Source organism: Pygoscelis adeliae, unplaced genomic scaffold, assembly GCF_000699105.1.
Source record: "Pygoscelis adeliae isolate BGI_AS28 unplaced genomic scaffold, ASM69910v1 Scaffold175, whole genome shotgun sequence".
In the NCBI taxonomy this organism is placed as follows: domain Eukaryota; kingdom Metazoa; phylum Chordata; class Aves; order Sphenisciformes; family Spheniscidae; genus Pygoscelis; species Pygoscelis adeliae.
Genome location: NW_008824941.1, coordinates 316,330 through 330,189, shown reverse-complemented (window position 1 = coordinate 330,189; position 13,860 = coordinate 316,330). Strand labels below are relative to the sequence as shown.

The 13,860-nt window shown below is 43.3% G+C and overlaps 1 protein-coding gene across 2 annotated transcripts in view; it reads right to left on the bottom strand.

Annotated features, from left to right (window-relative positions):
• Positions 1 to 626: 626 nt before the first annotated feature.
• Positions 627 to 13,860, bottom strand: part of KIAA1462 (KIAA1462 ortholog) — a 16,687-nt gene continuing 3,453 nt past the window's right edge. For both annotated transcript variants that reach the window (XM_009325509.1, XM_009325508.1), the window contains exons 2-3: positions 6,516 to 10,168; positions 627 to 2,475 (exon numbers count right to left, since the gene is read on the bottom strand). In XM_009325509.1, coding sequence (XP_009323784.1) covers positions 2,441 to 2,475; positions 6,516 to 10,041 — 3,561 coding nt within the window. In that variant the 5' untranslated portion in view covers positions 10,042 to 10,168 and the 3' untranslated portion in view covers positions 627 to 2,440. The remainder of the gene's footprint in view (positions 2,476 to 6,515; positions 10,169 to 13,860) is intronic.

Below are 13,860 nucleotides of genomic sequence, written 5' to 3'. Positions count from 1 at the left end.
AGTACTAATTCTAGTCTTTCATCCACTGGTCAGTCACATACTACTGCAAAACACAGCTTACTAACTTTCTAGGTTTTAATTTCTCATTCTTAGCCAATAAAACCTTCCCCGCAATATTGCTGTTTCCTATTTCTTTCCTTTTTTCTTTTCTTTTTTAAGATCTCGGCTGTTCACAAGCATTGGAAAAGCAGTTACTTGACATGACTGATGAAACAGGTTGCAAAATCAATTAATCCCCTCCTCATCAGAAGAAACTAAAATGCACAGAAAACTCTTGTTCCACAGAGATGTGAACTGAAGGTAGTAGGACTGGTTATATGTGACAATTTACAGTTCCCCAGAAATCAAGGATAAATTAAAACTTTCAAGTTATTGCCAGGCACCTCAGCTTTACTAGTAAGTGGGATGATGAGAGTTGAAGCAATCCTCTTCAAGAACTGTTTTTTAATGGGCAGAGTTGGGGTGGGGGAGCAGGGGGAGAAACGTTTTGTAGCTATTTACTAGCCCCCAGATGTCCTAGATGGTGATGAAGAAAGGTGGATATAGTAAGAGCGGTGGGAACAGTTTGTCAACAAGTATTGCTACACAGCATGCACAAGAGTTAATAAAATAAATTATACACCACATTTTCTTTTCAAACAAGCTTTAAATAGTCCATATGTAACAGAATCATGTTACAGACAAGAAATTCTTGCTGCCAAAACACAGGATGTTTTTCCCCGTCGTTCTTTCCAAATTACAGACTTAGGAAAAATATTTCAAGAAATTAGAAGATTTTAAAAAATAAAATTATGCTAAAAACCAGAAAAGGCCAGTAGAAGAGACTGGTGAAGTACACGAACAAGTCATCAGAAGAATGTTAGTACACAGGTACTTACAAAAAAAACACACAGGAGTGGACATAAAGGCTTTAAAGACACAGATACTATGCAGGCTAATTCAGTATCAAAGAGCAGAATGCATAGGCTTTATTATAAACTCTGTAATTCATGCATTTGTGTGTGCAGATAAAATATACTTAAAGCCATGTATTTAAATGCCATCAAGAAGACACCTGAACTCCTCCCCAGCAACATCAGTTGACTTCAGGGAAGAATTAAACCCAGGTTTGTTTATTTTTATACACTGGCCTAATCCAAACCCATAATGTGTAAAAAGGAACAAAGTAAAAGAAAGCAACCAGGTATTTTCTGAGCTGCTCAGAGACACCGGGACAAAGATCCAAACCCACTTTTTGGTAATCACCGTCACTGGAATGTAATGGCAGCAACACCAGCCCAGACGGTTCTCAGCTGTGTTTCAGAAAGTGGCTCCAAGAAGAACGATCCAAGGGTTGAGTGGGGAAAAATAGAAATTAACCCTGTAGTACATACATACATACATACATAGATGGCTCTCTTCAGAACAAAATAAGGTAGCACTGCTGAGTGTGTGGCAATATGGAGTGTGCATTAAGATACACAAGTGAAATCTGCTTGGGGCACCTTCACTCAGAGGGATAAGTCTTCTTAAAATATTATAATAATAATAATAATACTTCTTTATACTTGCCACTTGTTAGCAATTGTTTACATCGTAGAAAAATAGATAGTATTCTGTAACAAGAAATATAGTTACTTTGTTAAAATGGGCTATTTTAAACCAGCTACTATTCTTTCATATAAAGAATTTCTAAACAGCAAAACAAAAATAGGTAATACTGAGTGCAAAAGAGCCAGTGGTATACTTTGCATTGGTTTGAAACACTAGTTGCCAGCTACTATAATTACACGTTCTGTACACTGTACTACAAAAGTCTTCCATCTTTTAGAAGCTTTGGGGTTTTTGCTTTTCTTCTCTCTAGGTGGCAAGTAAGTATTTAATCCGAGTAAATTCAAGCTCTGGAAGTCAGAAATAATTTCACAATCAGTCTTCGCTACAATTCTCTCGCATTCCTTCCCCCATGTAGTGCAGCAGCACTTTCTACTTATGGCCAAAAATCCCTTAAGTTAAACAAAGTTTAGACTGTAGATACTTAGAAGTTTAGCTTATAAATTCACATTCTTTTAAAAATCATTTCACTAATCTCCCACGTTTACATTTACACCAAAGAGAAAGCTCAAAAGCCTCACTTCATGCATTTCGTCATCCCTGCTGAAGAGTGAAATAGAGTTCAGATAAAAACTCTTTACCAACGGTAGGTATTAAGTCTTAACACTACAAAGCCAGATGGTTCCAATGTAGAAGTCAGATTTTTCTATGGTCTCCGCAACAGTTTCAGATATGAATAGCTAATTCCTAGTGACAGTGGTAAAGGCATTACGAGTACACCATGAACACCACAAATGGAGGCAATTTCCAAGCATCAAAGAACAAAAAACAAACAAAAAGCACCCAGGAAAAAAAAGTCAGTGAAACATTCTTAGTAGAGCAGAAATCTCTATTCTCCTCTCCATTCATCTCACACCTTTTCAACTTTGGTGGGGTCATATGTATCTGAAAAAAGACAAGAAAACACTATTAATAATGTATTGTGAGATCTATTCAACGTTGCTAGCTGCGGAAATGAGACATCTTTTCCTTAGTTTTTATTAAAAAAAGAAGCTAATACTGGACTTAAAGCCTTAAAGATACATACTACATTCCTGACCCAAATTCTGTATTTACACCAGTGTAATTCCGGTGCAACTTGGATCAAATGCATGCAGATATGATTTGGGAAACCTTGAGTAGGTAGAAACAAGCACACTGACTGCTAAGTGGTTACTTCTCGTTTTCAGATGCTTTGACAGGGAGAGAAAGACGTAAGATTTGCTCCCCTTGTACTGAGCACTAAGGACGGGTAAATGGTTTAAGCATCCTAGCAGGGTGTTTAAGGCTGGCTGAAGAAAGGATGATGCCATCCAGTCATCAGGGTCTTTTCATTCGTTTGCAAATCCTTGGTTTCAGATTAATTCAACAGAATACAGGAAAGCACAGCTGCGTTGCATCACTGTGGTTAAACTGTCTCGCTTCAGCCTGCAAAACTGCAGCTCACGTTTTGAACGTTATTCACTAAAGCACTGGACTGGCTTACTAACATTGGTCTTCATTTTCAGCCTACCTCTTGTCAGTTCACAGGACAGACCACACTTTGTTTTTCTTTTCCTGAAGCCCCAAGGACACTCATCTGTCAGATTTTTTTATTGGTTTTATCCCAACATTGGCCGTGAAGTGAGCAGATACAAGCCTTTTTCTTCACCCTTGTGAGTCTGGGATAGGATTGCAATGAAAGGGAGATGCCTTGTGAGATCTGCCTGCCCTGTGCCATCATGCACATGTCTGACTTACCCTAGGCTCCTTGGGATGCACGGTCACGGCACGGAGGAACCAGGGCTACCTATGGAGGAGTCTGTAGGCACACAGGGGCCTGGACAAACCAGCACTGCAGCCCATGCTACCATGTGCTACTTGCTGGTCTTACGCAACCTGGGTATCTGTGCTAACCTTAAACGTTCCTCCCGTAGGCTGTACTCCTACAGCACTCACATTTAAACTGTTGAGCATATATATATTTTCATATATATGAAAATAGTTGTACACATAAATATCACACTTTGGAGTAAAACGTTCACTCTCAGGACTCTGATGTTGATGTGAGTGAATGTCTTTATTCAAACAAGCATAAAAATCCTCAGAGGGAAATTTTTACTCCTGTGTGCAAGTGGTCCATCTGCAGCATCCAGACTCATATCAAGGGGGGACTGGCTAAGAAAGAACTGGATTTGTCCCCAGTGGGTGGATTCCTGGTGCAGGATCCTTTATCGCTTCTCTTACCCACTCTCCTCAAATTGCTAGGCCAGCCAAGAAAGCAGTCTGTGCCAGCAACTCCTATGTTTTCAGAACTGCTTATCACTATTCAGCCTCTTCTGGTGTTTCCAAACTTCAAGACCACCACATGAATGCAAAAAAATCAAGAGGAAAAAAGTTTCTGAGGGCTAGTGCACTCCAGGGTAACGCTGCATCTTTCTAAGCTTAATGCACTGATGATGTGGAAAGATGCCTCTAAAGCAGTAACATTTTTTCAATTGTAAATATTTTGCCATCTAAACTGCTAGAATGTACAAAAATTCTGAACTGTTCTGTGCGAGGTTGACCTAAGAATAAAAATGGATTTACATTTCAGAAACCTGATTCTCCTAAGGCCAGACACATGCACACTAATAGAAGTCCCCACAAAATTGCAGGTGCTCCCTGTTTCGGGGAGTGGCAGGGGGGAGAGAATCAGGCCACAAGACACGGAGCCTCTGCGTGGCTCAGTTTATTCCTTGAAAGCATACCCACATCCTCAGCACCTAAACCAAGGACACAAAAGGGTCAGACTGCCAGGCTGTGTCACACTTCTGGGGGGACAAACACTGGCGTTCTAGCACTGATACAGAAATGTTTATTCAACATTTGGTTGAGCTCATTTGAAATGCTCTCTACAGAAACAAAGCCAGATGAGCAGCCTCATGGAAGCAGTCTTCAAACAGCAAAAGAGAAAAGACATCCAGTGCATTTGGGAACATTTGGAGATGTTCTTCTCATGGCAGTATTTGCACAGTCAGATGAGCTTCTTGCACTGAGTTTCAGCAGAGCTCTTACTCTGAGATGACTTGTTCATCTGCCAAGCTGCATTATACATGTGAAAGCCTGTTTCTGCTAAGGCCTCTAGCCTCTTGCGACAGGCCCAGTCTGCAACTGTAAGACTAACATCGCCTTACCTCACTCCAAATAGAATGGCCTTTAGCAATATTTACTCTTTAAAAGCAACAAATACAGTGGTTTTCCAGGATTAATTCTCATTTTGGCTTGCAATGGTACCAGTGAGCTAGTCTGGAAGTTGGAGTGAGGGTTAACAGAGGAAGACACAACATCAGGCCTTTCTACGAACATGAATCTTCAGTCCTGCCCCGTTAAGGTAAGGTGAAGATCTTGTGGCCGTCAGCAAATCAGGGTCTCTTTGGATGGGAAGAGGCCAGTGGAGGAGACGCCTTCCCGCCCCGTGTGAGTGCGTGTTACCCTGCGGTACTAGATGTGCGCAGCAGGAAGGGACATCCACGCTATCCAGATGTGGGGAGGGCTGTTATGTCTGCAAGGGAACTGCTGCAGTGGGAACACACTGCAGAATACAAGCCTGGCATTGTCAGCAAGAGGGATAAATTTAGACCTAATTTACTGCAGAATAACCCTCCAATAAAACACACACAATCTGTTTTGATACATCCCTGAAGTCATGTCACCACAACAGTTATTTTCTTCACTCCAGCAGAAACCCCAAGGGAGGAAAGCTTATGAAATACATGTGGGGCATACTAGACCTGATGGGCACAAGGGAGCTGAATTAGCCTGTTTGGAAAATCTGGTCTAGAGAAATACAGTTCAGAGCAGAGACACAGAGCTGTGGGATACAGAAAAAGACATGAAGGGAAAGGCTGCAAGACTGCAGGAGCCAATACTTAGAACTCAGACAAATATTTCTCTTCAGATGGAAATACATAAGTCCACTTTAAAGTATGCTCCATTTAATTTCAGTCCCTCTGTACTGGAAAACTGTGAACAGATTTATATCAATGAGGTTTAATGAATAACCTGTGCAGATTTCAAGGCAGAGCATCAGCTGTTACAGAGAAGATGAAAAAAGGAAGGAGGAGATTAATGTTAATTTAACAACTTTCACACCATACATTCGCTCACTCCAATTAATTTAATGGACTTGACAGGTGGCCTGGGAGATTTATCCCTTTACACAGATCTATGGCAATAACTGATTTTCAGTTGTTCAACACAATGCCATATGAAAACTGTTTCGGAGAGAGAACAGCTCATGTTACTTTGGGGATGCATATGGACTACAAAAGTTTATATGCTTTTGAGAGATGAGGAACACCAAAAAAAAAAAAAAAAAAAAAAAGGTGTTCACTGAAAAAGTCAACTTTCCATTTGACCTGGGGATAACAGTTATTCTCAACACCTGATCTGGAAAATATTCATGAGAGAGAGAGAGAATTTTCCAGGCCCCTTAATGCAGCCATTTCCCAGAGGCTTCACAGAAGAACATCAGATTTTTATTTTTAGTTTCTTCTGAACTCTGATATAGTATGTGTCTCCTTAAGTATTAGAGAGGGAAAAAATGGGTATTCAAGGAGAGGCTATGATTAAATCACCACGTGTTCCCAAACACTGGCACTGAAGTGACTATCTTTGAACTCTGCTGTTTGAAGCTGGCTGTTCCCTGAAACAATTAAACAGAGATAAGACCTCAGGGAGCGCTCCAGTCTCTGTGAATGAGTTTCAGTATCATGAGTTTTACAGAAACTTTTCCTAAAATGGGATCAGAGAACACTCATGTTATCTCTTCTACAAGGAGAGCAAAGAGGGTGGCAACCAGACAGGGGTACTACCACCTACAGCCTGTTACTATTTGAGCAGCATTATGTGGGCATCAGCAAACGGATCATGCCCATTACATAAGGAAACAGTACCCACTTGGATCTCCCATAATAGGGTCTTACCTAAAGGAAAATCTCTGTCGATCTTCTTCTTGTCCATTCCACCTAAATATCCATTTTCACTGAGAGAGATAACACGCTTGGAAACAGCCCCTGAGCTTGCCAGTTTGCTTCCTCTCTCCTCTTGTACCCTCGACAGCTTCTCCTCATCCACCTCCTCTCCTGAGTCTGCGCTCTTAATGCTCAGACGTCTCATCCGGGACACAGAGTCAACTTCTTTCATTCGCACTAAGCGATCCATGGCAGTCCGGCTAGGTGGAGAAGTGAGCTTGCCTTGGAGTGTCTCTATCACTTTCGAGGTGCTTCTCACTCTCTTTTCTGAATGCTGATACACAGCTGACTTGCAAACCAAGTTTTGGTCCTCACCTTGGCTAGGACTTGCAGGTTGTTCAGGAACTTGCTCAGTTACCAGTGTTTTAGTGCTGGCTTCCTGGTGAGTGGTCTGGCATTCATCAGGGTATAAAGATCGTCTTCCCACTCCAACAAAGAGAGCACTCTCTGTCCAGCCACATTTTCGTCTGCCTTCATAAGAACCATCTTTTTTTCCTTCTTTGTCACTTACTGTGCTCCTCACTGATGACTCAAAGTCCTGGGCACCATTTGCAGGGCTAGTGCCTGGGTGGGGCCCAACATGGTCATCCGGAAGGAGAGACTCCACTGCTATATCTATACCTAAAATTCTTGCAGCTCTTGCCTGCAATGACTCATTCACAGGGATTTCCACTGCATTTGCATTTGAAGAGTGATCAGAATTGTTAGCACCAGGTCCTGGGGCTACATCAAGTCCCACTGACCTCAAATCCGGCTCAGAGTGCCCTTGGTTCCTCTTTGTTAGTGACAAGCGTACTACCAAGCCTCTCTCTAACACCGTATCATTTGTGGGAGTTGCACCTTTGCTCAGTTTAACAAAGTCTAGGTAATTTTGGTCTTTGCTCATCTCCTGCAAGACAGGGTTATTGAAAGGATTACTGTGACACGAACTGCTTGGGCTACTGGACAAAACTCTCTTGAGAGGGCCCACGCGAACTGGCTGCTTGCTTTTTCTGCTCTTGGCTTCCCCCGTCCTCATTTCTGTTATCAGACTTCCATCTGCTGGCCCGACTCCTTCACTGCTCCCTCCTGGCTGCGAGGAGCCTTGAGAGCCAACACAGCCCGGCTCACTGCCATGCTCTGTCCCCATGCTCCAACTTTCAGACTTACTTTTAACTCTTCCTGACTTAAATACAGGCACCTCTGGCACAACTGCTTCCGATTTCCCACCATGTTTTGGCTCCTGGTTCGAATTCTCATTTCTGGACGCCCTCCTCTGTGTAAGGGCACCTGCCTGTGGAGAAGCCGCAGCGCTTTCCAAATATTCTTCACTGCTTGGGCTCTCCTCCTGCCCTTGCAGCTCCTTGTTAAAACTTTCTAGCTCACTTATTGCATCCCAGGGACGGCGACTCACAGGCTTCAACAGGAACTGTCCAAAAAGCTCTTTACTGTTGCAGGGAGCGCCTGCTTCTCCCTTAACTACATCTCCCTTGGAAAGAAGGCTGGTTTCCCTCTCCTGGGAAGGCACAGGCTGGCTCTGGTGGGCTTTCGGGGAGGGGGCCTGCAGGACTGAGGTGGCAGTCCTAGAAAATGCGCTGTTGCTAGACTGGCTGAGGTACATCTGACCCTTCATACCATAAGCCCTCTGTCTGCAGCTTCTCTCGTCAGAAGGTAACCCTATCTGTTTCGACCCTATTGTGGATGCTGTACATCCTAGGAGCTTTGGAGACAGCAGTTTCTTACTATTGGGCTGCCCAGGCTTTGTACCATGGAAAAATTGTGGGCTTTTAGGTTCTTCGGCAAAACTGGTCTGTGTCTGCTGGTCTTTGTACTGATCACCTGGCCAGGAGCCAGAGTATTTGAGCTCTCTGTGTTTTGTAGGCTGAATAAATCTGAGGTCATTCATTTGTTTGAACTCTTCTGGTCTCCACAGCTCTTGTTTTTGTAACTCATTTTTATTGGTCATGCTTCCTGTAAGCGCTTGTAACTCCAAGTCCGTCGAAGACATACTCAAGAGACTTTGTTCTTGCAAAGCCCCATTGTTATCAAACCCATTCTTATCAGGGCTCTGGGTTATGTTGTTGTTCCTATCTGTATCTGGCAGATTGGATTCTGATTTAACTGGGATAGAAACCAAACAAAATATAGTTTCATTCATTTTTTTCTTTGAACTCTTTTTGCTCTGCATCCCAGTTCCAGGTTCAAACTTTTTCACTTTTGTAACAGTCTCACAGGTGCTGTCCATATGTGAATTTCTTACAGAAAGTTTGCCTTTTGTGTACTCTGCACTGGCTTCGTTACGGGGGCTGTGATTAGTTGTGCTACAACTGTCTCTTTGGTCCAGCAAGGCACAATTTTCCTGATCTCGGATGGATGGTGCCAACCATCTGTTGCTATGGGTGGAGCTGTCGGAAGTTCTTTCTCCCTTTGCAGAACTGGACAAGTTTGATGCATCCAAAAAGGCACTGTTGTACTGTACTTCAAGATCTCTCTCTTGCAAAGCACCAGAACTGGGACTACATGCATTTTCAGTGTATTTAGTGTTGTCCTGCAGACCTGCTGGTGGTGCAATTTTAATATGTCGTATCCGAGGATCGTCAAAGGGAATATACTGAACAGAACGCAGGTAGTCAGTGGGGCGCCTCGCATGGCTTTGCTTCCCATGAGGAAGATAGTTGTCTTTGCAAAGGTCCCCCCCCACTTCAAAAGTATTCGCAGCTGGTCTTTGGCAGGGGACAACCCGCTCTGCAGGACCTTGCTGATCACTGGTGGCATACGTGTTGGTGTTAGGCACTTCATTGAGGGGATGTGGGGTCACGTTTTGGTGAGGTGGGGATTTGTAGGAAGGAGGAGGTACGTAGACTGGGGGCTCCAAACCAGAGTCTTGAATGCAAGCATCTTGCCTTGGCTCATTAACTTTGGCTAAGTAGGAGATGGGTTCATCTTTCTGGTGGTGGTCCTGGAAACCCACGGTTTCTGCAGGTGCCCTCGTCTGCCACTGCTGTTCATAGGATGGAGGCTTCAGAGGTCTCCCGTACTTGGGTTTCACCAGGGGAAGGAAATGGCCTCCTGTTTCATGGTGCTTGGCTGGTTCCACACTCAGTCTGTTTGGGGGATAGGAGGGGGTTTTAGTTACGCTGAGCGAGTTGTTACTGTTGGTCAGCGGGGGCATTTCCACGCACCTCATGCTCTCCGGCGAAAGAACCCTTGGCAAGGACTGGGATTTCCCCTTGTTGTGGGCGCTCAGTACGTTGTCTCCCAGGGTCAGCGAATACAGCTCTTGAAGCAGCTTCTCCCTGTCACCCTCGGACATTTGCCTTCCTACCTTTTTTGGCTGGTTCCAGCTTTCCATTCCCAGACTTTGCCATTTGCAGTCGCCAGGCACTTTGCAGCTCTCCTGCAAGCCGCTTCTTCTGACGTAACCTGCACCCGTCCCCACCTTCAGCTGACTCTCCTTGGGGTGCCGGGGTGCCCCCGGGGCTGCAGCCACGCCTTTCATTTCCACACCACCCTTCTGGGAGTAGCCCAGGAGCACGCTGAAGTCCTGTCCTCGTCTTCTCCAGTAGGCAAGATCTTTATCAGTCTTGGGCTGGGAAGACCATGCTAATTGAGGCCTGTCATAAACCCTGAAAAAGAAACACAGCGTCACAGGTGGTTTGCACCGATGCCCTTTCTTTCCCTTATGGGTAAGGCCATTAGGAGGTCAAATGTTGAGTTATGCCAATGGGGTTTGTGTAATCTATTCGCAACCAGATGACTTTATGATTTTAATGAGAGGATTTAAAAGTCAGTCATTAACATGAGCAAAGGAAGGGACTGATGCTCTGCTGGCACGTTGTTAGCTATGCAAAGCTGTTTGTTAGAAAGAGAAACAAATGCACACAGTTACGTGCTGTGCAAACATGCACAGCCCTCCTCGTTGGACACCAGAAAACTAGAAATGATTGTGTTGAGCTTATTTCTGCACTCTGCTACATCAAAACCTATAGACGTCACGGGGACTACTGTGGTACGCAAGTTTAACAGGAATCCAAAGCTAAAAAGCAGAGGTAGGAAGAACAGGTAGGGGACTATTTCATAAGATATGTTTTGTAAGAAGCATGATTTGCATCCTAGTACAAGAGCTGAAATTAAACATGTCATTTCCAGTGTTGATTCTTGTTCATCTTTCAAAGGGAACAAATTTCTTCAAAGTGCTTTGGATGAAATGATACATGCCACAATAATGGTGATGTATCAGCACAGTTCTGAATAAGATGGAATGAATATTTGAAATCTAAAATACCTCAAAGGTATAACACTGTTAAATAAAAGGGAGATTAACTCCAGCAATCTATTACTGAAATATGAAAGACATTAGACATTTTATTGCAGATTATAAATTTAGAACACAGATTTACATGAACAGAATAGGTTCTTTGTGTGTTCTGAACAGACTGTAAACTATTTAATATATTACTGCTGAGCAAAATTGGTACTTTTCTATATAAATAATTAATCTTCTACTTGAACCACTTTCTGCTATTCTTGTACCTAAGGTGTCCAACAATATAACTGCCTTTACACTATGTAGCTGCCACCAGCATAAGACTGGAAAGAAAAATTAAAATTGACAGAAATAGGACAAGTATGTAGATAGAACCCAAGAATTTCTTTCTCTTCCCTCCACCCCAAGGTATATAAGCAGTGTCATCTGTCTCTTTTTTTACTAAAAACAATGATCTATTCAAATAGTAGTTTGTGAAAACATAACACAGTTCAAAATTTGGAATGAAAACTAAGCAATCCAGATCCACAGCAATTTTCTTGTATGTATGTTAACTTCATCCTATGACTATAAAAGTTTAAAAACCGAACTGGGATAAGGAGCATCTTGTTCATATTAATTCAACTGGATTAAGACTTAACATCTGAACAAGATGTTCTGCCTCTGAAGCACAAAGTACAGTTCGATCACTGAACCCCAGGAAGTAACAGACATCTTCGTTAATCAGTGAGATGTAACAGGACACCTCCTATATTGGAAAGTTGATTGCTGTAACAATGAACATTTCCATACCTCTCTGCATGTGGAAACACGCAGCTGAACAAATGCTGCCTTCTTCTGAGATTATCAGATCTACCTTTTCATCTCATCCCCATGCTGTTATGACACCATTTATATCTGCGTTTACAAAACGAGGTGAGAAACAGGGTCTAGCAATAGTGAGGAGGGAAGGGCCAGATTGCTCTTTCTGTTTGATTTTAACCATCATCGTAAAAGAGTCTACAGAAATCGCAGGAAGTAGAGAGTCATAGATTCCAAGATCAGCAGAGACTGTTATGATTATTTAGTTTGACGTTGTGCTCAACACAGGCCATCAGACTTCCCCAGAATGACTCCTGCTTCAGTGGTAGCATGTCTTTTAGAAAGGCATCTAAAAATCTTGATCTTTAAATTTCCAGAGATGTTGTTGCAAAACTTAATTCACCATTAAAAAAAACCTCAAAGTAAACCCAAATTCTTATCAACCCAAATATAAAAACATTGGGGGAAGGAGGTATGGTAGACAATAATACTGAGATTTGCAACAATTGCAACTAACAGCACAGGAATGGAATGGGCTGGATGTTTAAAGGATTTAATAGGAAATCAGGAATAGGGAAGGAAGCATTACTCAACTCTTTCCTAGGAAACCACTAAAACAGAAGAGTTTTCATTAGTTTGCTTTTTTAAAAATAAACAAAACCCAAGCTCAGACATTCAGTAAAGTAAATTAGCCCTAAGTTAGGACAGCTTCAGTTACAGAAAAGATGTTCCTCCATTTATTAAAAGCTGTTTAAAAGATTAATTTTCTTTTTAAAGATTAAAAGATCAATAACTAGGCTCCAGGAATAAATTTCTGAACGTGATACAAACCACTGTGACCTGTACTATGTCATCATTGCAACGTGAGTGTAGAAAAGACATTTAAAAGGAGGTATTTAGAGCATTTTAAACCTGATCTTTTCTGTGATCTATTCACAAGGTGGACAATACCAGTTTCTCCAGCTTCTGGCTCGGGTGCAAGAGGTGGTTACACAGACAGCCTGTTTCCTGGGCCCCAGAAGCTCTGGAGAGGATGGCACTGCACTGCGCAGTGAGAATAGGATGCTCCACAGTCTTCCCAAGGACCCTCCAGCTTAGCTCCAGCCTGAAGACTCCTCTGCTCCCGAAGATGGAGAGTGGCTCCTGCACGCCTGTACGCAGCAGGCATGGCAGGCAGTGGGGCAGCACAGCACAACCACACTTCTTGTGGCTGCAACTGCAGCAGAGTGGCTCCTTCCAGGTTATATGACATTTTTTGGGTCTTGCAGTCAAATGAAGTGGTGGGAAGGGGAAGCATCCAAGAGCCACTCCAGCTTCAAAATGCTTCACTACAGCCTCAGCAATGCTACGTCTCTGGATGGCGAATGCCAGTCATGCTGCGGTCTTTGTGTCCATGACATTATCAATGAAGAGACCGCACAGTCTAGCAGCAGCTCGTCTCTGACCATGCCACTACGCAATTCTGTCTCATCCCATGATGCAACAGTACTGACGCATGAAGAAATGCACACCCGGATACAGCGGCTTACAAGTGCTTCACACCTGGCAGGGGTGCCAAGGATGGAGCGGTCCCATGGGACCAACCGGGAAGATTTAAGTGCCAGGGACAAAGCGGTCCCATGAGACCAAGGAGGTAGATTTTAACATCATGAACTCTTTTCTAACAGGCCTGCTCCCAACAAATACCACATTTGCTGTCAAAGTTCTTTGCATTGATTCTATATAAAATTAATCCAATGAAAACCATTTAAAAAAAAATAAACTATTGCTAGCTTTCTGTGAATTTTAGGCCTTTACGAGAAATGAGGCCATCAGTACACCCTGCAGTGGCTGCATGACTGCATTTCACTGAGCTGCCGCTCTCAGAGCAATGGCTTGAAGTTGCCTGGTTCCTCCAGGGCAATGCTGGACCAACAGGACATTGTGCGACCCACAGAACGGGGCTAGATGTGAAGGAGCATGGCACAGGCTATGAAGTCAAACCCCTGCAGAATAAGGCCACTGCAGGGCTATCTAGCAATACCATGGGAGCTCCTGTCCCTGTTTCTGGCTGCCAGCATGCAAGCGGTAGACGTTAGGCACCCAGTAGCTCAGGGTGGGTGAGCTGCAGGCACCAGGACAGACTTTGTGCCCAACAAGGATGCACTGTTAAGAAATTTCCAGGATTTGGCAGCAAGGGGGAAGAATTTTCAGAGCAGAATTTTCTGGACACTGGCAGCTTCTGTTCTATTTTGGGATCCTATCCTCACG